General features: G+C 38.6%; 1 protein-coding gene across 7 annotated transcripts in view; it reads right to left on the minus strand.

Moving 5' to 3' along the window:
• CARMIL1 (capping protein regulator and myosin 1 linker 1) overlaps nt 1-24810 on the minus strand; it is a 202554-nt gene that overhangs the window by 33763 nt on the left and 143981 nt on the right. For all 7 annotated transcript variants that reach the window (XM_080579348.1, XM_080579347.1, XM_080579345.1 and 4 more), the window contains 7 exons: nt 21521-21614; nt 19077-19175; nt 16129-16257; nt 15734-15865; nt 11572-11747; nt 9433-9520; nt 6011-6160 (listed from right to left, as the gene is read on the minus strand). In XM_080579348.1, the coding sequence (XP_080435474.1) occupies nt 6011-6160; nt 9433-9520; nt 11572-11747; nt 15734-15865; nt 16129-16257; nt 19077-19175; nt 21521-21614 (868 nt within the window). The remainder of the gene's footprint in view (nt 1-6010; nt 6161-9432; nt 9521-11571; nt 11748-15733; nt 15866-16128; nt 16258-19076; nt 19176-21520; nt 21615-24810) is intronic.

Raw genomic sequence — 24810 nt, forward strand, 5'->3', positions numbered from 1 at the left:
GTCTCTTGCTTTCTCAGACTTGATGCTGTATGTATAGGGAAGGCTTAGCCTGTGCTGTGTGCCTCCTGGTGATGTTTTCATACGCTGCCCGAGTTTGGGCTGAGTCAGAAATATTACTAGTCTCCCACAGAGGTAGATTTTCTCGTAGGCTTGTGATGGAGCCTTTTCAGAAGCCAAGAATACTCTCATATGCCATTATGCCAATTCTTAGCTCCCCATAAAGCACTGTATTTGCTGTACATAAACGGCCCTTTTCTGCTAATGTATGTAAGAGAGAAGCTGAGGTATCCCCATCGATTCAATCTGGCATTCATCCGGGCTGCTGCCATTGCCCTCATCCTTGGCTGCTCGTTTCTGCCGCTCAGGATTAGTTCTGGGCACTCAACCAAAGGACCAAGCATTCTGCAAACTAACCCAGGAAAGGAAACCTCTGGAAAAAGCCTAATTTTAAGCTGAATCAATTCCCACACCCAGTTTGTAGCGTGGCTGCATGAACTCTAGTACAAGTGTGCATGTGTGGGCTGGAAAGAAGAAACTGTGTACAGGGGAAAGTGGAAATGCCCTTCACAGCCGGAACAATGTTTTTTGCTGGATTAAGCTGCTTGTAGCGCTAAAGACTTTTTTTAGCAAGGGAGAACATAAGGAATCCAAGAGGAACTTTTTTTTTTCTTTTTTTCCAGCAAGTATTTAGTCTTTCTTCCAAAAAGCTGCCTATCTATGCCTGAGAGTATTCTGCTGCAGGCAACACAACATCAAGAATCAGATGTGGTAGTAGGTTAGGGACCCACATATTTCAGTTTTTCTTCCTACAGTATCAGCACACGTGCACATATGAACACGTCTTTACCTTTTCTCCTTCCTCTAGTGAAACTGACTGGAGGGATTTCTGTTGCTCTAATTTGTTTTAATTCCAATTTATTTTGGCTTTCGGGGATGGGGGCTTTCAGGTAGTGCTTTGTGAGTTTTCTGAATTTGGGTGTGGTGAATGAAATTTCTCACTTCTCTCTGAAAACACTGGGATCTATATACACTTAGTCTTCCCGTACCTGTGGATCGATACATCTTCATCTGGATACTGACCTCACATGCTAAATTTTTAACAATGGGTAGTTAGCCCATTTCCAGGAAAAAAATACATGCCACCTCCCTACAAAAGTTCTGTTATTTCTGCAAATATCTTTTCTACTGTACAGGTGAAACCTGTTGTTCAATAAAAGCTAAAATATTAATATAATGCACATGGGATTTTTGTTATTGTTGTTTTGTTTGTTTCTAAAGAAGCTTTCCTCCATTAAAGCCCTAGCACCATTTCTATGGTTAAAGTTAGAAATCGATGAGAAATGACTAAGATTCAACATTCATCACATGCAGACCTTTCCTACTAGCTACCAGCATTTTTGCAAATACATAGCTTACTGTTCCAGCATTTCAATCTTACACTGAAATCCTTTAAAGAAGATTTATAAGCAGACTTGTTGTGTATTATTATAACCTACAATTCCTCTTCATTTTTCAAACAACTCCCTATCGTGCCCCTTCATAATGCAAATAAAGTGACCTCTGCTTTGCTTTAAAAAAAAAATACTTAGCGTGGCTGTATGCTTGTCACTGACTATAGTAATAACAATATAGAATTGAAATGGATATTTTAAAGAGGAAGAGTACACAGATTTCTAGTAAAAAAGCTATGGCCCTCAAAATTTTTCTTTACATGGTGGCTTAGCTCTGATGATCTCCTTTTCATGTTCTGAAAACCAAATACTGGTATGGAACCTCAGATGATGGAGATACAGCCAGCTAACAGGGAATGGTCTGTTTTAAAGCCTGCCTCAAGCTTTTAGCTTGAGAATTTAAAAGCAAACAAACAAAAAATGAAACAAAAACAACAAAAAAGGCCTTTACAATGCAACTGTTAAAGACAGTCTAACAAAGATGCACTGTCACTTTTTGTTGAGGAATTAAGCACTATTCAATAACTCTTGCTTCTGCAAAGAACTAACGTTCATGAAAGAATAAATTACTACTAGATACATTACACCCAATGAAATCAGTTGGTATCTAACTAAACAATTACATGTACCAAGATACATGATATTCAATCTCAGTAAAAGGGGCGTTTTGTTTATTTTTAAAATGCATGAATTATTTTAAAATGTATCACTTGTCATATACACACAAACATTCTGAAAAAATCTACTCTTTTATGAAGTTAATTCTTGATTGAGTCTAAGCTTTGAAAAGCAGGCCAGAGTTTTTTCCTTTAATCTATGAAAAACAAGTATTTTTTTGCATAAAGATTTTGCATTCCATTTTATTTGCATGCAACTTTTATCTAATGATTTATTACCATCGATGCAGCTCTAATTAAACGTAGACAACTAAGACAGCTGTAGATTATGGAAGCATCAGTTTACTGCACTGTGGCTCTGGGAGATCAGAAGTTCTTGAGTCGGTAACATTCAAGCTACCGTGTCCCACATTGGACCACTCAAACACCCACAGCGTTCTTCACAACTCCTTTAATGGACTAGCAAACTCTGATACAACTGACAAGTCTTTCATATCTTGGGCTCTCTGGACACAGTTAAAGGCAAGGATGAGAACCAAATCCTACATTGAAGCTAATCAGCTCTAACTACTCAGTTACTATATGCTATTTAGTATGTCCTAATTCCCACAACAAAAAATAAAAGCAGAAATAAGCTTGAAAAGTATTTTTTTTCCCCTCCCCAGTGCTACATTTTAAAGCCATAGTTGTGATACTTCATTCTGTCTTATCAGTTAAGACATATCAAACTCAGAAGTGAATGGATGGCAACTCTGCTCTGGCATGGATATCCCCTGGGCTGCATCCAACTGTCCACCCTGCTTGAGAACATGTGGGTAGGCTTTACAACAGACCAGTACCTGTTTGCTTGCTTTATCTCCATCATCTGAAGTTTCAGACCAATACTCTGGCAGTCCAACTTTTATAAACAAACCTTCCTGTCTTCCAATTTCAATTAGTGTATAAGAACAAATAGCTCATAAGCATTTTATTCCAAATACATCTACCTCACTCAAAATTATTCACCTAGTTTCAGGGCTTCACAGTCTCTCTGTAACCATCAGACAAGCCAAAAATCAAAACTGAACCCTGAACCAGATTTTCTCCAATTTGTTCAAATACAACTTCAAGGGGGGCTGGTGCATAACAACAAACTGTTGTATACATTGCCAAAGCCAGAAAACCGATCCTCAAAAGGCTCGTTGAAGAAAACAAGAACAAAGAGAACAACAGGCTTGCTAAAAATAATGGACTTGCACATGAATCCAGTTTTGCAATTGAGGAAATAAAAACCAGCTCCGCCAAAACGATGGTCCAAGCTCAGCACCTCTGCAAAGCCCAAAATCTCTTCTTGCCCAAACATTTTGGCAAATAACTGGGGGCAAGTAGTAAAGATTTGTGGAAAATGAACTGCTCAGAACAGGAGAGTTTTCCCATCCCAGCAATACAATCAGTCTCATTGCACATTTAATAATCTTTTGATAACAGGAGATAGGTGCACAAACATGCAGAACACCAAGCTACAAATCAAGGTTTCACATTTGAGGTTTGCAGAATACACAGCCAGCTGCACAAGCTACTCACAGTGCAAAGATGTGCTTAGGGATTTCCAGTGGCCAAACAAGACAGTGTTCTGGACTAATGCCATTTTGGATGTGGGCTCTAAATAGCTATTTCTCATTTAAGATTAAAAAATAATCAAAGGAAATTAGGTTCATAATTCTGGTTCATAAAACCATATGCTTCTCTTTCTAGTAAAATCTTTCAGGAGCATATCCGTTTCCTGCACTGACCAGCTCACAAAGCATTTACTGCTATCCCCTTTAGAAGATTGTTCATTTCCATGTAATCTGCATGATGCTTAAATGCCACAAATCTGGTGAATTTTTCTAAGACAGTATGTGAAAGCCATACAATTTCCCCATAGCTTAAATACATGACTTGTAAAGTGCTATCCTTCTGGGTGGAGTTAGTAACTTCACGTAAGGAATCTGCTCTTAAGATGCTTTTAGTAGTAAAAAGTGCACTAGCTCAGTACAAATACCTGTATTACTCAGCCTCCTGGGGCTATCTATTTATCTATGTATTTTTACAACAGCAACCAATATCACTTGCACCCAGGATGCAAGAATTAGCTCTTAAAAAGTGATTGCAGATTTTAAAAAAATGGATTCTTCAGCACTGGCTAGGATTACTGCCTTGTGTTTATTTGATGCTTCATTCTCTTTAGAAATCAGGTATTGCTGAGAATCTGGGTCACAGAGGTGTTTGAATCTCTGTGCGTGATGAGGGCAAATGAAGAGAATGAAGAGAGATATAAACACTTCTCAAGGTAAGTACAGTTAACACCTAATGCATCTTTTAGAGTGTAGACATCATCACATTTCCATTATTTTAATATGACCAAAGTGAAAGATAACAACACAGCGATATGATTCTTTCATATAACCATGGTGATATGGTGATATGAGGTAGAGACAAGAGCTATTTTTAAAATTTTCAGTATGACTGTTTTTTACAACCTGCAAGAATAAATTTAAAGGGGGAAGGTGGGGGCCAAAATGAGCGCTTAGTTTTTTTTTTCTATATATGAAGCCAGCATGCAGAAAAATAACTTAGATACAGGGTTCAGATGCTAAATATTTTACTGGAATATCTCCCTCCCACAGGATTTAGGGTTCCAAATGATTACTGAATGTTAGCTACAGAAAGCTTATGGAACTTGATAGTACCACTGATGAGCCAGCTGATGCAGTCCACAACACACGTCTCACAGGGATTTGTGATGTTCAGACAAATATTGCATCAAATCAGATGTTGGTAAGGTACGAGATTTGCAAGGGGGAGAGAACTATTTAAAGCTGGTATTTCCAATGTTGGCGTGCTTTCATTTTGTACCTAAGCCAGGCTGACAGACAGCTGCTGCAGAAAAGAGCAATCCTGCTCCTTCCCTTCAGCTGTACTTGTCTGACTCTGCAGTTAATCTATTCAAAGAGGTGAATCAACTGAACTTAGTCTACGAAAAGATGTAACCCATTTTTTCTGCTATTTTAGCTTCTTGTGAAAGCGCACAACCAAGGAGCCAGGTAGGAGGGCAGAGGAGAAAGACCATCACTTGCAGCAGTGACCACCTATCAGACTGACTAAGTTATAATATGGAAGCGCTCCCTCAAATTCCTGTTTGCAGTAGAATTCCAAAACAGACTGAGCTGGGTGGAGGGGAATTTGAGGTTGAAAACAGTTATCAACCTTTTTATTTGGAATTCCGTGGGTTTACATCTTGTAAAGGATGGCATGGAGCCATCTCTATTATAAAGTTACAATGGGATTTTATAAGGCACTTCAATGACCTATGTTCAGCATTCTTACTAAATCTCACACTCCTAACTCAATTACTTTTGAAAAGCTTGCCCTGTAGGATCACTTGCAGCCTGGTCTTAAGGTTTTAAGACTTCTTCCATGCATCCAAAAACTGATTTAAAAACATCAACTTCTGTTCATGGCCAAAAATACGACTTCCAGGCAGAAGCAATTTTTGTCATGGCTCGCATGAATCCACCTCAAGCAGAATGAAGACAAAAGCAGAAAACAGCATGCTGTCAAAGGATAGCATAGTCCAATTTATTCCTGCAACTGAGCCTCTATGAAACTGTGGCCAATGAAAGAGATGTTTATTATATTAGTGTTATTATAGCACTTGATGCAAGAGAATGACCCTTGAATAGGTACTAGGAAAGGAGAAGTAGGGAAAAAAAAAAGAAAAAAAAAAGCTTTTCCTTTGCTTAGCAGCAATGTGTAACTCAGACAAAATGTTCACAAGCTAACATCTTTTTTTTCTTCCAGAAGCCAATTCTTACCTTCTGTTTCCTGATACCATGAAACTGCCAAATGGCACTTTAAAAAAACATTTTTCTTCCAGTAATTTGTATGTTTAACCAAACAGGCTGAGGAAATGTGTCTTACCATACAGGTGTCCAGATCCTCTAAACGTTCTACCTCTGTCAATTCCTCAACTGTGATGATTGAGCGTTTAGTTGGTTTTTCTTCAGCTAACTCAATTTCCATTGATTCCTGCTGTGGAAGCGGTTTGCCACGTCTGGTCAAATGGTCAGCCTGGATCAAAATGGTCAGTCAGGATAAAGACAAGAACATATCAATCAAACTTAAAGACAACAAACCAAACCAAATCAGAAAATGTGGGGAATGAAAGCAATCACAGATCCTAGAAGATCATTTAAAAGCTTGGTTGTGTCTGTTCATCTTCACACAGTTTTGGGGCAAGTATTTTTTGAAGGAAAAACCCTTCCATCACACATTCCAAGAAGGAAGAGAAGAAGTCTAATCAGAAAAGTAAAGTAAAAGACATCATACTTTTGTCTTATAATAACATTAAGGTCTACCTCAGCATTTATCCTGTCTTTATTATAAAGAAAGCAAAAGGGGTGGAAGAGAAGCTTTGTTGCGTATCTTTTTTTAAATTAAATTGTACAGAGACGTACAATTTCAGTTAATGTCAAAATTGTAAGCATACTCCATACATGAAAAAGCGAGGTAGAATAATTTGTTCTCCATGTAATATGTATTATGTAAAAGAGTTACTTCCTATTGGACAAAGATGAGTTGTCACTGGACTGGAATGATGGCTATTCAGAGACCAGTGACCACAACCCAACTACAGTCCTTATTAGCAAGAGTGCAAATTGTACTCTTGGTTGGGTACAAAGATTACTCAACCAGGAGTACAAATTCCCACCCCAAACAATAAGCATCTTTGAGCAGAATACTAAAGCTAAGGCAAATTATCAATAGCCTGATGGCAAATGAACAACACCCAAGTGACAGTAGTATGGAAGAAAGGAAAAAATAAAAATTAAAAAAAAAAAAAGGATTGAAGAGCAGGAATTCTTTCATGATCATTAGATGGCCAAAATGCTATGATGCCCTATTCAAAAACTGGGACAGCCTCGGTTCTGTTTCGCTGAAGAAATAGGTAGGGATTAACACAGGGAAAAAAAAAAAGGAAAATACTGATAGATCCATAAGTGTGTTGTTTTTTTTTTTTTTAAGTATGAGAGAGAAAAAACTCAAACAATAATAAAATGCATTATCAGACCTGCATAACCAAAATTGTTACTAAGAATATAGAGAATATTATATAGAACACATTGGACTGTGATTAAAACAGAGTGAGTTCATGTAGTCAGTAAAATCATGAAATATTTTCTAGTTCTGTTGGTAAAGAGAATACTACATAACATTCATTACAAGCGTTTGAAGACCAGCTGACCCAAATTAGTTGGTTACAGAAGCTTTAGAAGTGGCAGCTAGGGAGAGCTGTAGTCCACTGCTCAGCATCAGCAGAACTCCAGACAAACAGCGGATTGTAGTTCTGTTTAACATCAAAAGGGTAAACAGATGACCTGAGTAAATTATAGCTCATTTAGTCTAGCATCTGTATAAGCAAAAACAATTGGAGAGCTGTTACGGATTTTTCTTTAATCACACTAAAATAGCTGGAATAATAACAAATGCTAATCATCATCACTTTAGGCAAACACGGGTGTTGTCAAGCAAGGCTCATTTCTCAAATGTGCCTCAAACACAACTGTGTCAACACAGCACACAGATGTTTGTAGGTGGCTGAATTACTACTGCGTGACACTCCAATGTAAGGAGTTGTTACAGAACTGTATCAATGCATTTAATCTTTGCTTTATTAAGATTTGGCTGTCAGCTCTCAAATTGCAGCTCTCAGTTGGAGATTAACACTGACAAATTCCACAGGAGTTCTTCATGAGCATTTTTGAGATCCATACTCTTCAGCATTGTCATCAGTGGCACTACCCGAAATAATCTGCGGCTAGCAGAAATAGAGGAGAGTGCTAAACAGTAAAAAAGGACATGCTACTAATGCAGGCCAAAATGGATCACATGCTAAATCAACTCAAATCAAATGTACAGCTCCTTAAGAACAAAGAGCACTGGCCTTTAGCTATAGACACCATCCCGAAAAGAAGGACTGACAAGCGTACAGAAGCCATTGCTGGGAAGGAAATCAAATCCTGATCCAAACCCAGTCCTGAAAATGAGCTACCACTGAAACTCCAACAAAAAGAAGGGTTTGTTATGTCCTTAGCTGTATAAATATGAGGATAAAAGAACATCAGGCAAAAATAATTTCACTCCTCTATTCCCTGTTGGTTAACAGCCACGCTGGAATAGCCTGTCGGATTCTGCATTTTAAAAGAAACTGCTAAACAGCTGAGAAAGTGCAAAGGATTGTCACTGAAAAGACTCAAGGGCTGGAGAAAATGACTTACTGTGTAAGAGTCAGGGTATGCCCAAGCTGTGCAATGCCACGAGACAGAGACAGCCCAAAGATCCTGCCAGCTGAGCCTGCTCCAGAACCACCCGGAGCTAATGAACATGCCACTCACATGGCAGCCTGATGCTGTTACATAGCTCCTGAGGCCAGAGGTTGTATCTTTACACAATGCTGCTCTGTATCATGGGGACACACCCTTAAATAACTCAGACTTTTAGTTTATTTAATTAAAAAAAAAAAGTTAAAAAGAGTGTTTTGATTTTTGTGTAGAGTAGTAGAGAAGAAATATAGAGGAATTTATGGTTCTCTAATCTTATGGAGAAAAGCATCTGAAAAACTCATGACTGAAAGCTGAAGCCAGAGAAATATCAATTGGTAAAGGAAAGCAATTTCAGTCAGGAGAATGACCACCCACTGGTTTCTTTAAAAAACAGTACTGGACTCTCCTCACAGAGTCCCATTGCATAAGAAATCAAAATGTTTTTTCTGTGGATAAAAATTGTTTATTTCTCCTACTCTTGTTAAAGCAAGTACCTTTATCACAAATAACGGTGCCTCCTGGCAGCTCAGTACCTTCAAATAACATCCAGAGCATTTCCTTTCCTATGTTTCCATTCCTTTCTCTTGAAACTTGATACCTACATTTCTAAAGTAGTCTCAAGATGTATTCATTCAGGAAATAAGGTCTCAGCAGTCTGCCTCTAAAGAATGAGATTTTACTCTAATTTCAAGAGCAACCAACCCCCATCATCTTGCCAGGACAACTATGGGCACTTAACTTAAGAGTCAGTCTTACATCTCAAAGGCATTTTTAGCTTTATATCTGATAATACTGAAAAAGATAATAAAGCAAATATGTGACACAGCCTTTTTGAGGTTGTTTCCTGTTTAAAGCAAAGCAGCATGAATCCCATGATTATTTGTCAAATTATGTCAGTGATACCAGTGAAAATAAGACCAGTTTCAAAATGTAGCCATGCTAGAGAGTAACTAAGTCATGAATGCAACAGCACTGTTGACATACCTGGTGTATTCAGATATTAGCCATGCAAATACTCACCAGTTTGTGATGGCAGTGGGAAAGTGCATCCAGAATTTCATCCACAACTCGGTCAGACAGGAAAGAAGCCACTGTCAGCTTTACTTCACTGTGTGAGGATTAAAAATGAGACAGAAATTTTTAATTCACGCAGAAGAATTTTGTCTTTATGACACGTTCAACAGTGCAATGATTATCCCTAGTGTTGTCACTATTTGAAATAAAACATTAGAGGGTGTGAGGATACATGACTGCAGGTTTCAGAAATAAACTTATGAATCACACAAACACAAGAGCCTCTGTACCATATTTAACCTTTTAACATTCTTCTAACAGCTGAAACGAAAACATCTGGGTACTAGCTGTACAAAAACCACATATGAAATGCAGTAAGGAACACTGCACCGCTGAAGGCAGAGAAACACAAATGTCAGATGAATAAGAAAGTGTTGCCTAACGCTACTACACTGAACAATTACGATCCATTCAGACACTTCCTCAATTTCTTTTTGTATTTGTCACTTGAAGGGCAACTGTACAATGTTGATTCTCCAGTCTTTGCCATCACAAGTTGGTTATGCATTGCTTTGTCTTTTTGCCCTAAGCAACCACTTTCTGTCTTACAAGCTTCGTGTCAGCCATTCCTATTACACCAAACTGCATGGGACACCAGCACATCAGTACACTTGACTAATAACTTCCAATCAAGGAAATGTGTGCTTTGAATTACTCCCTTGGGGTCCCTTCTTTGGCCAGAGTACAAAAGGCTCAGACTGTGGAGGGTGGTTTTACAGCTGACAAGCACTTAAGCCAGAGCTGAAGCCTGAAACTCCGTCTCTCCTGAGCCTTTGGTTTCAAGGTCTGCTGCTTCAGCTGACCCTCTTACGTACCACAACTTCATTTTAAGATTCTTAAACATGAATTGAGTTGCTTTGGAATAACAAAGCAACTTCTGTCTGGGGCTAGAATTATTGCTGCAGAAAGCCTGGGGAAGAAATGCAAGAAACTTCCCTGCAAAAGGTGATACAATACAACAGAGGTAGACTAGTAATCAAGCCACAGTGAGAAGAGAATGAGAGTGGAGAAGAGATTTCCCTCCATTATCTTCACATTAATTTTAGATATTATAAAGCAGGAAGGGTTACTGTGTGACACCCTCACCCCACTGACAATCTTAGCTTTATAGGTGGAAGGGGGGAAGGGACACTTACTATCTCAGGACAGATTTGTTTGATAGGATTAAAGTGAAGAAAAATCACTCCCTGAACCATTTTAAACACCCTGAAGGCATAACTAAAGTCTTTAACATGTTTTCCTGCCAATTTCGCTGCACCCAGCAAAACTAAATTCTAAGTCTTACTGTTTTTAAAAATAAGCACTTCTTCCTCTTCTGCAAATATATCTGCATCTCCATCCAAAATGACATGTTTTTCCATCATGTAGAAAGGATTTCTTAGTCAACTGATGGCAACTGCAAAGGTTTAAGTACAGGCTACCCATGTTATATGGCATAAATATGTACTCTGATATACGTTTAATGTGAAAATAAATATGCGGTAGAGGGTCAGGTAAAAGCCACTCCTTTCTCTCTCTCCCTCTTTTTGTTGTTAAGAGGGAATTGTAAGCTGTTTAAAGTAACTTCCTGCTCCAGGTTGAATATCCAAGTTTCTGTTTTTCATGTCTGTCTGCTGTGCACAGCTCCCACACAAAAAAGGTTTAAAGTGATTGCTATAGCTACAGGGCAAGACCAAATGCAGCAACAGGCAAAGCACTGTCAATACTAAAAGCAAACAAGTGCAATTTCCTTCTATTACAGTAATTTAGTGCTACCTGAGGACATCAACAGCTTAAAAAAAAAATGTACCAGTCATGCAAATGTTATTTGTGCAGCATAAACCCAAACTTTTATTAAAGAAACCTGAAACACATGCATTAATGCTCAAGTTAACATCCCTGTAGATTCCAAATATTTGAATTTCCTGAACTAAATTCACTGGACCCATACAACAATTTCCTGCTCTTTGAATGTCTTAATACAGTTTCTTGTGGCTCTGAAAAGCATTCCAAAAATCTTCTACTATACAAACACACACATGCACTCAAAATAGAGTCCTCTCCAAACTATATAACCAATTTTGTTAGTTTAGCCTTTTCAAGTACCTGATTTTATTGAGGATATCAATTCCAGATTGCTCCAAAAGGACATTTTTCACAAAAGTGCGTGGGATGGAAATCTTCTCAGTGCTAGCCTCTATCAGGTCTTCACGGATACGAGCTTTCTTCATTACATTTGGGCAAAGGTTTTCCGCTGCATCCACCATAGACTCAAGGAGCGTCTGCAACACAGTAAGCAAAAGTTAACATCACGTACACAGGTCTTCATTAGTTGGAAGATCACACCATTACTCTGTTGCACAGCACTATGATACTTTTAGACTTGCAATTTTTACAATTTTACTTCCTAAACTCTAATTCCTTTTGCAATCCAGCTGCAATATAAAAGGCCTTTTCCAAAATAAAGCTAAGGAAGAACAACATACTTGTTTTGAAAACTACCTACAACTGTACTTGTTTGCCTTTTCAAATCTGAAACACTTACATTTCTGCGTGTTTAACTGCCAGAACAATAAATAGCTGCCCTTATGCACCCACCACTGCTGCCCCTGCATGTTGTACCATGCTGTACCAGCCTTTGCCCTAAACTCTGCCCTGAACTGGCAAATTTAATTGGTGCTCTAGACCTGTCCTTTTTTTTCAAGGGGCATCTGTTTATAAAGAAAGGACACTCACAAGAACCTGGCATGCTGTACAGGCATATAGATATATACTAAGATGCAGCTGGAGGTATGATTTGCAAGGGGCATAAAACTTTTAATGTATGGATCTCACGTACTTGGAATTCCACAATGAAACAGATGCAGTCAATAATATATATATATTTTAAATAACTGATCAAAAAACCCAAACCAGGACAGAAGATAATAATGTGTAGTCTGGAAACAGGACTATGTAACCCTTCAACCCTCTCAACTTTCTTAAAGTAAGGTCTCCCCAGCTGATGGGATAGAACCAATTTATTCTCTCTCATACTTTCTTTTAGAAAAATCTTCCATATGTACCTCAATGAAGCTGAGTTATGAAGCACTTTTTGACTACACTGGATGTATCTACTTACTGTTGGATTTATCTCATCTACCCGTGCCTGTGAGAAAAGGTAATTTTGGTTTAAATCCAGTTGTATCACCTACCGGTTCCCTTTCTAAAACCCAGTTCTGTCTAGAAGATGAAAGAGCCCTCACAACAGGTGCAGGTGAGGGCCTCACAGTCCCTCACACAATCATCCACATATGAATCAAAAACTGCCTTTACAGCTAGTATGGGGGTTAGTTCTGGGTCCCCAAGCTCTCTACACTTCATGGACTCTTTGATCCCCAAGCAGATTCTGGGGCCGTAACACTAATGAAGGGCCTTTCAAGCCCTTGTGACCATATCTGCACGGAGGATGATGAATTCCAATGGCAGACGCAACTGAGCCAAATAAATTACTAATGAAAATTACTGACACATCCACTTTTTCACATAGTATTGCTTAGTCTATCCTGTAACAAAAATAAAATAAAATCACACTGACCCTCCCCTAAAGACCACAATCATGAAAATTATAAACCTATATTTAATTGCATCTGCAGCCTAAGCATGATCTTTCAAAACAGATCATGTGAAGAAACATTGCTTGAAGGTGTAAGTGGGAAGTAGGACGAAAGACCAAAGTTACTGGTAATTTCAGAATTAATTTTTACTCGAAACACTCAGAGAATGTGCCATTTAAGAAATTAAAGAGAGTTTGAATGTCTTTTTAAGTACACAGCTGAGCAAAATTTATTCATTGGTGGATTTCAACTGCTGACTTATCACATGACTATTACTAAGTTACAAAAAAAAAAAAAAAAAACTTTCCCTGCTCACTATTTCCATCCCCAAACCTTTCAGTGATGGAAACTCACAGCTAACAGCATTGACTGTGAAGTAGCAAATATTTCAGTCAGAAAGCCACAAGTGTCAGTCAGCAGGTGTGCAGAAAGAAGAAAATGAAGTCCTGATCACAATTAACACCTCAACAATCAGAATAAAAAATAAGGTGAATACAAGGACTGAAGGCTGGTGATATCTAGAGAAAAAAAACGGGGTGTGGGCAAGTAATGGAGCCAACAAATCCATTGCACCAAGATGAAACTGTGGAGAAATAGTTCAAACACTCATTCTGTCCTTACCAAACAATCTTCTTTTGCTTAAGCACCATTTTTCTTGCCTAACATTTTTGTCTTGGGCTTTTGCTTACTGAATAAACCATCCTTGGGTTCTGTACATCAACAGTGACACCAGCAGGGGAAGAGAAATGCAAGAGCCTTGCTATTATTTCTCCTTTGGCCAAACTCAACTCACTCCAAGATATTGTTTTTCCTTATTCTACTTCTCCCTTCCCTTCCCTTCTTTGAGATTTAAAAACCTCTTATTTGCCTGAAAAGTGCTCCTTGACTTTACCTAATTTCTAAACAATCTTTTCCAGAACCAGGCTCTCTGGTTGCTATGGAAGTTAAAATCAAAACTCCACTTACAGCATATAAAAAGTTTTTTACCCCCAGCACATATATATAAAACCTACACGATGCTCTGAAATGGCCTAAATAAATGAAAAATAATTAAAAAAAAAAATCTTATTCTGTGTTCAACATTTTCTCCACCATGCAAAGTGGATCACTTTGCATCACCATAGTAGTTAAAAGAAAACCATTCAGCCTCAAGTGTAAAATTAATACAAATGGGTGTTCCAATATACAAAGAGCATTATGACCTTATAGTTTTTTGTAAGACACTGAAACTTTGATGCTGCAAATCATAAAAGTAAATGAAGTTTAGAATGGTAGAGCTAAAGTGCCTTTTGCTGTAAATGTGTAAAAGCATAAATCAAAGGCCCATTAACTCAGGCTTATGCCAGGAAGTATAAATAACATTCCAAATGGTGAAGAGTACTTTCATTCTTTAAGACTCTCCAAAATGCACAGGAATTATTTAAGTGTGTGAGCCCTATGCAAAGGGCAGACCTGGCTATGCCTGCCCAGTAACAGCCCAGAAGCAACACTGGGAAGAATCCTGTAGCTAAATTGCTTTCACGTCCACAGAAATTAAGGAAGTAAATCGTCACCTTATTTCATACAATGGAGAAAGGAGGAAAATACTAAAAAATCAGCACCATTTTCCTCCTCATTAACTTTTTTAATTTAGAAAAAGTAATTAGTAATGTGTTATTATTATTGTTCTTCATTACAATCCCACTGACTAAAGCATTTTCACGTTGATTGAACTGAACATTTCAGTCTGTACTTTCAGATTCTTTGACAGTCTAAATACAGCAAAACACAGGCAGGTAGCTTAGTCATAATCTTAGGTTGCTTTGAATTGACTCAGAACCATATTTTTAAATTCATCAGCTTCTATAAAAATACCATCAGTTGCTCAAGTTGCTCCACCCTGCCTTCTTGCTGGACTGATGCCTTTTCACATGCTGTATGAATGGCTCTTCTTTATTTATTATGCAGTAAGGCCTAACATTACTGAACATACAGGTTACTGCACAAGTGCTGGCTGAGCTCACAGATGGGAATATTTACAGATATTTCAAGAACTGATGTTTGACAGGAAACTTGTGAAAGGATTTCCTGTAAAGCCGCCTGTAGTATTCTTGGGGCACTCTCAATACACACACATTATCCAAACCCAACAGTTAAAGTGGAAATTCTGCACCAGCTTCAAAAGTGGTCACTGGGATAAAAATTCTGCAGTGGAAGCTACAGAAAAGCAGCTTTCACTTCAGTGGGATACCTTAACTAGTACTTTTCTGGACTACTTTTCTCCAGGACATAAGACTTTTTAGGGTGCTTGAGAGAGCTTTATTAAGGGTCTAAGGAGCAATCAATAACACTCCCTCTCCAAGAAGATTCCCAGAAAGGACATGTGGTGCCTGTGTCTGTTGTCATGGAAATTCCATCTGATATAAACAGTATACGCTCCTTCTGCTACTGCAAACGTTAAACTAATTTTTTCATTCCAACTGGGCAAGTATCCAGATAATAAGGCACAAACCTGCACGAAACTAATAACAAAGAGATAACTTAAGTACAAATATATATACTGGGAGAAAGGGAGAGAGGAAGGAAGGGAGAGATGAAAATTTATATGGTATATTTGCATTTTAATATGAACAGAAGATCTCAGACATAGTTATTTCTGTGTGCGAGAGACAGTAAAAAAGCTACCCACAGACCTTAAGCTGCTCATCCACAACCCTTGTGACTTCTCCAGCCATGGATTCAAGCGTCTCTTGGATTGGATTGGAGAGTGAACCATTCGCTCCTGCCCAAGAAGCCCCACCAAGGTGGTACAGATTTGGTAAGAGCTGTAAGACAAAAAAGAGTATCTTTGGGAAGTAGGTTCTTTGCTACCTGTCTTCAAATCTAGACAACAGGATGAAATCACTCTGGTAAATCCAAGTCTTTATAAATTAGAATTATTTTGTTACTTTAAATACCACCTAAAGCTGATCATCTAAAGAAAATACTCTTTCATGACACACTGTTACTATAACCTCCTGAAAAGAAAAGGCTGCAAAGCACACATTGAACAGCATTCAGTATTACCAGTATGCTAAGAAAAGCTTACTGTTTTGGAGTTCTTAGCATCTCGCATAAGCCTTTCTGCAGATTTGACATCTTCCTGTACAGCATCCACACCACAGTTTCTTAAAGAGTTGAGATGATCTTGCACTTTAACACATATTCTGTCAATCATCTACTTGAACAAAAGAAATAGGAAAGATAAAAACATCAGAACGCTGCTGAAACGCAAACTGAATTCAGTCCAGGTAGCAAATCAATACTATCATGATGAGATTTGCAGTGACAATATAATGATCTGGAAATTCATGATCATTGCTCAGAGGTACATCAATGCTACTGAAAGAAAGAAAGCATCATATCTCTTATAAACACACCTGAACAGTAGAAAAATAAATAAAACTTTGCCATTAAAAAAAAAAAAGGTATTCTTTGGCATATTTCTCTCATGGTTATCTCCAGGATAACTGCAAATAACCAACAAGTTACGCAGTTTAGGTCTTGTTTGGCTTTTCGGAGCAAGTTTAATACTGCAATTGTTGTTATATCTAAGCCTTAGCTTTGATGGTTGGTGAATTGTTAAGAAGTTCAAACACTAAAAGAAAGCTCTGTCACAATCCATTCAACAAACATCAGCGGAGATTTCTCCTATCTAAGCAAAATGCTGTTGCGCGGGCTTTGAGGGATTTCTTTCACAATGTGAATATTCCTAGTTTCAAGGGAAACTACAATTGCCAAAGCACAAGTTTCCATCAGATCTTTCACAGTGAGATAAAATGAACTTCATCTGCATTGGTATCATATTTCTTTCAACACGCTGCAAGTACAAGGCAGGTGCTCTATCTGTATCCTTACAAGAAGGACCATAGATTGGCTGACATATATAGACAGTTTTGAATAAGAGATACAGGGCAGGAACATATACTAATTAAAAGTCTTTATTGGCCTACATAGTATTCAGCAAAACTGTCAATTTGACATTTTGAAGCAACATCTGTGTGCACATCTTCATAATCATATAAAGCCTCGAGTTCTAACATCTTATATCATTAGCAATGAGAACTGAAATAATTTCACAGCATGCTCCTTTTCTGCTCCACATGACTCTTCCTCTTCAAAGAGTTTTGGGTGGTTTTTTTGTATAAGTACAAAAAGCTAATTAATTATTAGATAGTGGAAGGTCTCACTGGGATATCTGGACTGAAAAAAAACCCAACATACTCTGGGAATAATAATGTAATTCCACTATAGTAACTACAGAATCTTTTCCAGCTCTCTTTTAAAACTGTTTGCAAAAAACAATCCCTACCAAGCACAATTTAATATAGAAATGAGTAATTTTACTCTACTTTTGAAACAATAATAAATTACATTTACTGAAACCTGCTGTGTGTGTGGTTGTTGAGAGAAAAGCACAACTAAATCCACCAAGTTATAAAAAGATCTAAACTTAATTGATATGGAGATTACTAACACAGGAAAAAAGATGGCATTGGAACAAAAAAAATGACTAAAATAAAATAAAGTGATGCAGCTCTTGCAGTTTTTACTGCCAGTACGTCTCCATGAACCGTTTTCTCTGCTGAGAGGTTACAATATAATTTCAGGCTGTAGTAATAAAACTCTGTCCCATTAACTTTTAATGATGCAGGTAGCAAAAAGGTACTTTGAATTAAAATTCACCTCTCAAAAAATGAAGACAGCACAGAGAATTTTTTTTTGACTCAGCTGAAGAGCAAAACAAGCACTGCTCTCATTTTTTCCTCCTCCAGTATACTGGAGTCTTCCATTTGCATGGGAACACAACTAGTGCAAACACGCGAGTAAATTTAAAACAAAAGCCGTGACAAGTTTTATTCTGTTTACATCACCTTGCTTTAGAAGTGTACTGGAGCTGAAGAAAAGCCCTGAGGAGTACTGGCAAAAAATGTACTAGAATGGAGAGAATGGCGAGTTACCGCAGAAAACTCTCTCAGTCCTCTCAAGAGGACTACCAAAAGGGAAAAAAAAGAGAGAAAAAAAACCCCACACACATACAAAAAGAACATGTTGCACTTCAGCAAACTTAGAATCAAAGAATCATAGAATCATTTAGGTTGGAAAAGACCTCTAAGATCATCTAGTCAGCCCAACATTTAACCCAGCACTGCCAAATCCACCCTTAAACCATGTCCCCAAGCTCTACATCTACGCATTTTTTGAAGACCTCCAGGGATGGTGACTCAACTACTTCCCTGGGCAGTCTGTTCCAATACTTCACAACCCTTTCAGTGAAGGAATTCTTCCTAATAGCCAACCTAAACCTCCCCTGGAAAAACTTAAGGCCATTTCCTCTTGTCTTACCACTTGGTGCTTGGGAGTGCTTGGGAGGTGCTTAGGTAGTGATGTGGTTTGTTGACAAACCAAAAAAGTTTCCCAACTTTGAGCAGTATTTAGGGCTGTGTTAGACAGGAAGCCTTTTCATTTGTCCACAATATAAAGAGCACAGAAGACTTCCACTTTCCTTTGCTTCATCTAAGTAAATCTTCCCATGATACCTGAAATTTTGAAGGTCTAAGGACAACATGCTCTCTAAGCCTATTTGTTCTGGTGGTATCAACGGGCATATATACATGGTAGCTCAGTGCTATGCAGAGACACTGGATCTAACTCAGGCACCAGAAGTGGCAGAGCCTTATGATGATACTTGCCACAACAATGAAAGCCTGCTGAAGGTCAGACTCCTGAGCACAAATGAACTGAACTATTCCTGGTTCCAACAGTAGTTTACTCAGAGATAGCCTGGGTCTTTCTGTACACAGTACCAAGCTACTATGCAGAAGACATACCTTTTCCAAAAATATTATCATTGATCATTATTATTTTTTTGAGCAACCAAATATCATCTGCAAAGCACGTTCTGCTTTAAGCTACTCTGAAGGAAGAGCAAGAGAATTCTGTCCCCCAAACAGATCTTAAAACGAGAGAAGTACCAACACGGAATGAGGTGCTCACCTGCTGAGTGGTACTAGTGACAATGCCTTGCTGCAACCGGTACGCTTGCTCTTGTAGGTACTTTCTGGTCTCATGATTACGAAGCAAGTAGTTTTCTATCTAAAAAACAAAGCCAGATTAGGAAACTGATTTGACTCTGGATTGTAATTTGCTTTCATGCTGTGTCCCTTATTAGGCCTTCAACAGTAATGCAGGGTTTATGCAGTTCGTCCACGCTGTATCAGAAATGGGGACTAACAGTAACGATTGCTTCAGTATAATTTTGTTTGTTATCTGCAAACCTTATTCTATGTGTCTCAATGCTAGATAATCACATTGGCAAATATTCACTCACTCAGTGGTGAAACTTTGTTAAACACTATGCTTTTGCCAGTGCTTTCTCAGTTAGTCATCTCTTTTGAACAATTTAGTACGCCATGTCGACAAAAGGAGTAGATCCAGATTTGAGAAAATCTAAAGGGAATCTATCCTTCAAGTGTTGCTGTAGAGACCACGGTGACACAAGACAGATGATGGTCTTAGATTCATTTGGCCCACTGCAAAGAGGCAGGTTTAAACAACACTATGGACTTGAGAGAAGACACATTACCTAGAAGTGCCTAACTGATCCAGAAAACACAGTTCAAAAGTTACTTAGGGCTAACCAGTCAATGAGTGCTGTTCAGGGAAAAGTGATTTCTACCCACAGCCACTGTCCCCAGCCCACCACAACTGTCACCAGCAGTCACCACCTACTCTCAGCCAGCTTAATGGAACATGGAGTAACCGCCTAACCTGGTTCTGTCAATATCAGTCAAGTCTAAAACCCAACTAGTAAACTGTTTCAGGTCCATCTCCGATGATGGACCTGGTCTGAGAGGAAGAAAAGGGAAAAGGACGGATGTGGTAGCCAGCAGGTCGTGAGGCAGAGACTACCAGGGGCTGACAGGAACCTCTTAACCTGCATCGGCAGCAAGGACTGGGGCAGTCTGACCGTGCCCCCGTTAGGCCTTCAGCAGTAATACATGGCTTATGCAGCTCCTCCACACTGTAAGTAAAGAACATTGTGGAGATACTAGAGCTGGGGAGGTTAGCTACTACGGCTGCCTGGTGGTGGACCAGGGTCAGGAGCACTCTTGTTGTATTCAAGCTGTGGTGTGCTGAAGTTTGTGGACCCTGCTGAGATGCCAGGTGGTCAGTTCAGGCGTCCCTACAGTGGCCTCCACAGTTCAGCTAGTGCGGGCAGGTGTTCCTGCCTCGGGGAATTGGCAGCTTTCACAGCACCGCTCCACAAACCTTTGTCTTTTTTTTTTTTTTTTTGGAGAAAACTGCTTTATATTGTATAAACAAAGCTTAAACAGCACAAGTTAAAACAAACTGAGGTCCAGAACGCATTAGCAACTTTGAAATGAACAACAGAAAATGCTCTTTTTACGTAATGCCTAATTAACACATAGAATTTATGATATTTTTCAGAGATGCATCTATCATTCCAGACATGAACTTATTTATAATTACATTAAACAAGATGCAAGACATATAACCATCCCCCATGATCCAGATTTGTTTAAAGCAGAATTTAGATAATTTTCATGCATCAAAGAAAAAGGGGCTAACTACCAGCACTTTTCACTTTGGGAATCACTTTACTGACAATTTATTTTCTAAAAAGGATCATAGGCACTTGCTTTTTAATCACAACTGTCTGTGAGAACTATTTATAAGGTTTTTATGACCCTACCCTGGCTGAAGTAAAGCTACTCATTAAAGACTTGTGAACTGTATGTTTTTTGATTGAGCAGGAGGCTCATTTGGAGCTTGCAAGATTTACTGTATTAAAACTCAGCTGGGAGTTGTACAGCCCATGCAAGTGGAACAGCTACACATACTGTCAACACCACCTTCATCCAAAAGAACATGTTGGTGCAGTTGTTCATTTATGGCAATGCAGTGTGTGAATTTTATACGTACAATATAAAACACAGGCAGTAAATGTTTTTATCCTCCCCCAAATTTAAGAGCATCCTTTGTCTTGTGCTGAGCTGACTGCATTTCTTATGCCCCAACAGGAAAAAATGCGTACCATTAATTCTATGCATGTGGAAATACGAACAAGCACACCTGTAACAAATATGGCAGTTTCTGACTCTCCCTTAGATGTACACTTAGACGTACAGAAATAAAGGTCTAGCTTGCACCGGTTTGGTTATGACTTTCTGATAATACACCATTGCATTCCACCACCCCTTCACTTCAAGCACTTCGGAATAAAAAGATTTACGTTTCTTTGCAGCACTTGATTACTACATAAATGCCCACGCAAATCAAACAATCAATGAAACTAGCCAAGAATTCTTATTCAGCCAAGCATGAAATCACAGCCACTTAAAATTATTTTTTTTTTTTTTTTGGGGGTGGGGGTGGGGGTTGGCTTTATTTCTATATGGGGGTGGTATAGGCAATACCTTTTGCAGTGCCTCTTCTGTTTTCTCAGGGTTTGTTTTGAGTGCTTGGGAAGCATCATTCATAGGTATAGGCATGAATCTCAAAGTATAATTCCTAAAGAAAAATAAAAATAAAGTTTTTTATTAATAAAACGTAGCCTAATTACTGCATCTCTTAATGAAGAATGAACTAGGAGGGGAACAGAAGATGCATCTAGCCTGGCTGTAGAAGGTACTAAGATTATTTTTCATATTTTTAAGTGGACTATCTGGAGGCATGCATGCTCCTTTTTTCTGCTTATTCTTTGCCACTAGATAGAAGTGGAGATTTAAAAAAAGCACAAAGTACAGTTAAATGGCCAGTGCCCAGTGGCTGCCAATTAAAGGTCACGCTGTCCTCTGTGCTTTTGCCCACAAGGTTGGATTACTTTTTTTCCTATATCAAAACAGAACTGAATGTCTCAGTGCCTACTAGCAATTCTATCAGATCTAAGTCTAAATGGAAATATTCAGTAATAGATAAGACAGTGACCAAGAGACTGAGTTTTGAAAATTTAGTATTTAATTGCTCCTTGTGTTTACAACAAATTGCAGACACTTGCTGAATTTTTAATAAAAGCTGGCAAAACAAGTGTGGCATCTCCACACTGCTTTATGCAAACAATTGCTCCCTGTATTTTGCTTATTTGTTTGCAAAATATTTCCATAGCTTCATCCATCTGCTGCAATACAAGAATACAGATAGGGTTTTGTCTTGAGTCAAAACTGTGTTTAAATCCTGAGAACGTAACTTGACTAGCATGACATGGTTAAGCCTATAATGTTATATGCAGTGGTATGTCCGTATACTTTTAGATTTCAATAAATAAGAACAAAAAAAGCAAGCAGTTCTTAAAAACTGGAAAAGAAATTATTCTGCCTGTTTTCAATTAGCCTTCACTGTTTGCAAACACCTCTTCCTTCTCCTTCAGCAGTCTGCAAACATCCTGCGAACCGTCTGTTTCTATTTCATCCAGAGCTCCTTAAGTATGTTGAGAGGCCTCTATTTCTGAGCACCTTACAGATGACAGTTTCAAGTGAGCCTATTCCATTGACTTCAAAGGACCCATCCCTCGTTGTATGCACTAACTTGAACAGCAGACACCTTAACTACTTAACTAGCTCCAATATTCTTTCAACTCCTATCCCACCACTTGCTTAGCCACATGAAACATCACTCTGAAGGAGAGTGATCTTTTGAACTGCCCAGCTCATTGATTCCTCACCGATACTACTTAACATTTTACCTTGCGTGCTTACTTAAGGCTTCTACTTTTCTTCCCCAATGTGAACACCTTATTCATAGCAAAAAACCAAACAAACACAAAAAAACTTTTCTTTCTAGTTGTCTTCTCCTTCAAAAGAACTGCATCTACCACACAGACACTGCTGTGTGTCCCCATGTAATACAAAACACAGAATAACTGGCTGACCACCAATATGGAGACTAATTTTCAATGTGTACTGGTTTTGGTTGGGATAGAGTTAATTTTCTTTGTAGTAGCTGGTATGGTGCTGCGTTTTGGATTTGTGAGGAAAACAGTGTTGATAACACAGGGCTGCTTCAGTTGCTGCAGAGCAGCGCTCACACAGAGCCAAGGCCTCTTTCCTGCTCCTCGTGCTGCCCTGTTTTGCTTTGCTTGCACCCATGGCTTTTTCTTTACCTATTAAGCTGGCTTTATCTCAGCCCACGAGTTCTTGCACTTTTACCTTTCTGATTCTCTCCCCCATCCCACTCAGCGGGAGTGAGCAAGTGGCTGTGTGGTGCTGAGCTGCCTGCCAGGTTAACCCACAATGAAATGTCAGAGAGAGAGAATAATTACACAAGTTGCTAATTGCCTGATACTACCTGGCAGGTGCGGTGTGCATTTATTTGTTTAAAAAGAAACAAAGGTAGATTGCCAAGGATCTATGCAGCTGTTTGACATTTAACACATCATATTCATTGAAATCTATAATTGTTAGCTCTCATGCTAGTAATCATATGCTAAATTCAATTTAGTCAAAAGCTTAGTGCTCCCTCCCTCTCCCTCACACACAGAAATTAAAGACAAGGAGACTTCATGGACACACAGTCACAGAGGTAGAACTTTAAAAGACCACTAAGGAAGGCTCTATAATGGGTCCTTTGGACAAGCAGCACTGTTCTGGAATGCTAGCCTGTTTGCATCTAAAAATGAAGCAGCTCTTAGGGACAAATATCAAGAATTTAAAGCTTGCTTTCAACTTTGATCATTAGAGCAATCTTCACATTCCATTTTTCTGTTTCCCCAAATATTGTTCCATTCTTCTTTTCCTTAAGACTCCACTTCTCTCTTTTTAATGGAGCACATTTCTCTACCAACTCAATAATCCAGTAATTTCCTAACACTCAGTAGTTCCATTAATACTCTCAGCAAAATACCTATATAAAAAGAATGTCACATTTCAGGGAAGCACTCAGTGACTGGAAAGAATGTCTTAAAAATTCCTGTTTCTTCCCTTACATACAGCATATGTGACAATAGTCCTACATTTCATCACATTACTTCTCCTGTAGTAACTCCTGCTCCATTTGTGACGCACATTCACTGCTGCAGCATGATGATTTTACTGCCTTTCTTTTTTTATGGGAATAACATAATCTGTTTTGCAGGCTTGGGTATGTGAATTTTGTATCACTGAAAAAGGAAGGATTTCTAGCTCTCTACAAAATTCCAGCATTTCATATCAGCTTTTAGAGCCTGAACTACTTCTTCAGTCAGTCCATGCAAACAAAAGTCTCCCAGAAATAAATGTGGGGCGATATCACCCAGTTGTATGACAGAGTAGGCTCTAGATTGCAAAGCCCACAAGCACATACTCATTTCCATATCAAAATTACTGAGATACAAATCCATATTTAATGGCCAGGCTGAACAGGATGTACACTGCTCTCCTGAACAGACACTTTTAGAGGACTGTACAGAAACCCCTCTCAGCTCAAGTCAGCTGGCTGGGATACCCTTGTGGCAAATCTATTAATGGCCAAGCTCTTAAAATTCCCTTACAGGAATATGGTTTTCAAACAACTTTAAGATGATGAAGAAAAGCTGGCAGGGAGGAGAAAAAAAAACACGTTCAGATTACTTCAATCTGGTTAAAAGTTTGTTAGAATCCCTCCCAGTCCTCAGCCTCATACTCTGGAAGCCTAGTTTTCTTCTCTTTTGTGGTTTAGTATATGACTATTTTTGTTAAGAACAAAAACCAAAACAGACACAACACACCCCCAAGCATCTTCAGTGTATTTCACT

This window comes from Anser brachyrhynchus, assembly GCF_964034855.1.
Source record: "Anser brachyrhynchus genome assembly, chromosome: 2".
In the NCBI taxonomy this organism is placed as follows: domain Eukaryota; kingdom Metazoa; phylum Chordata; class Aves; order Anseriformes; family Anatidae; genus Anser; species Anser brachyrhynchus.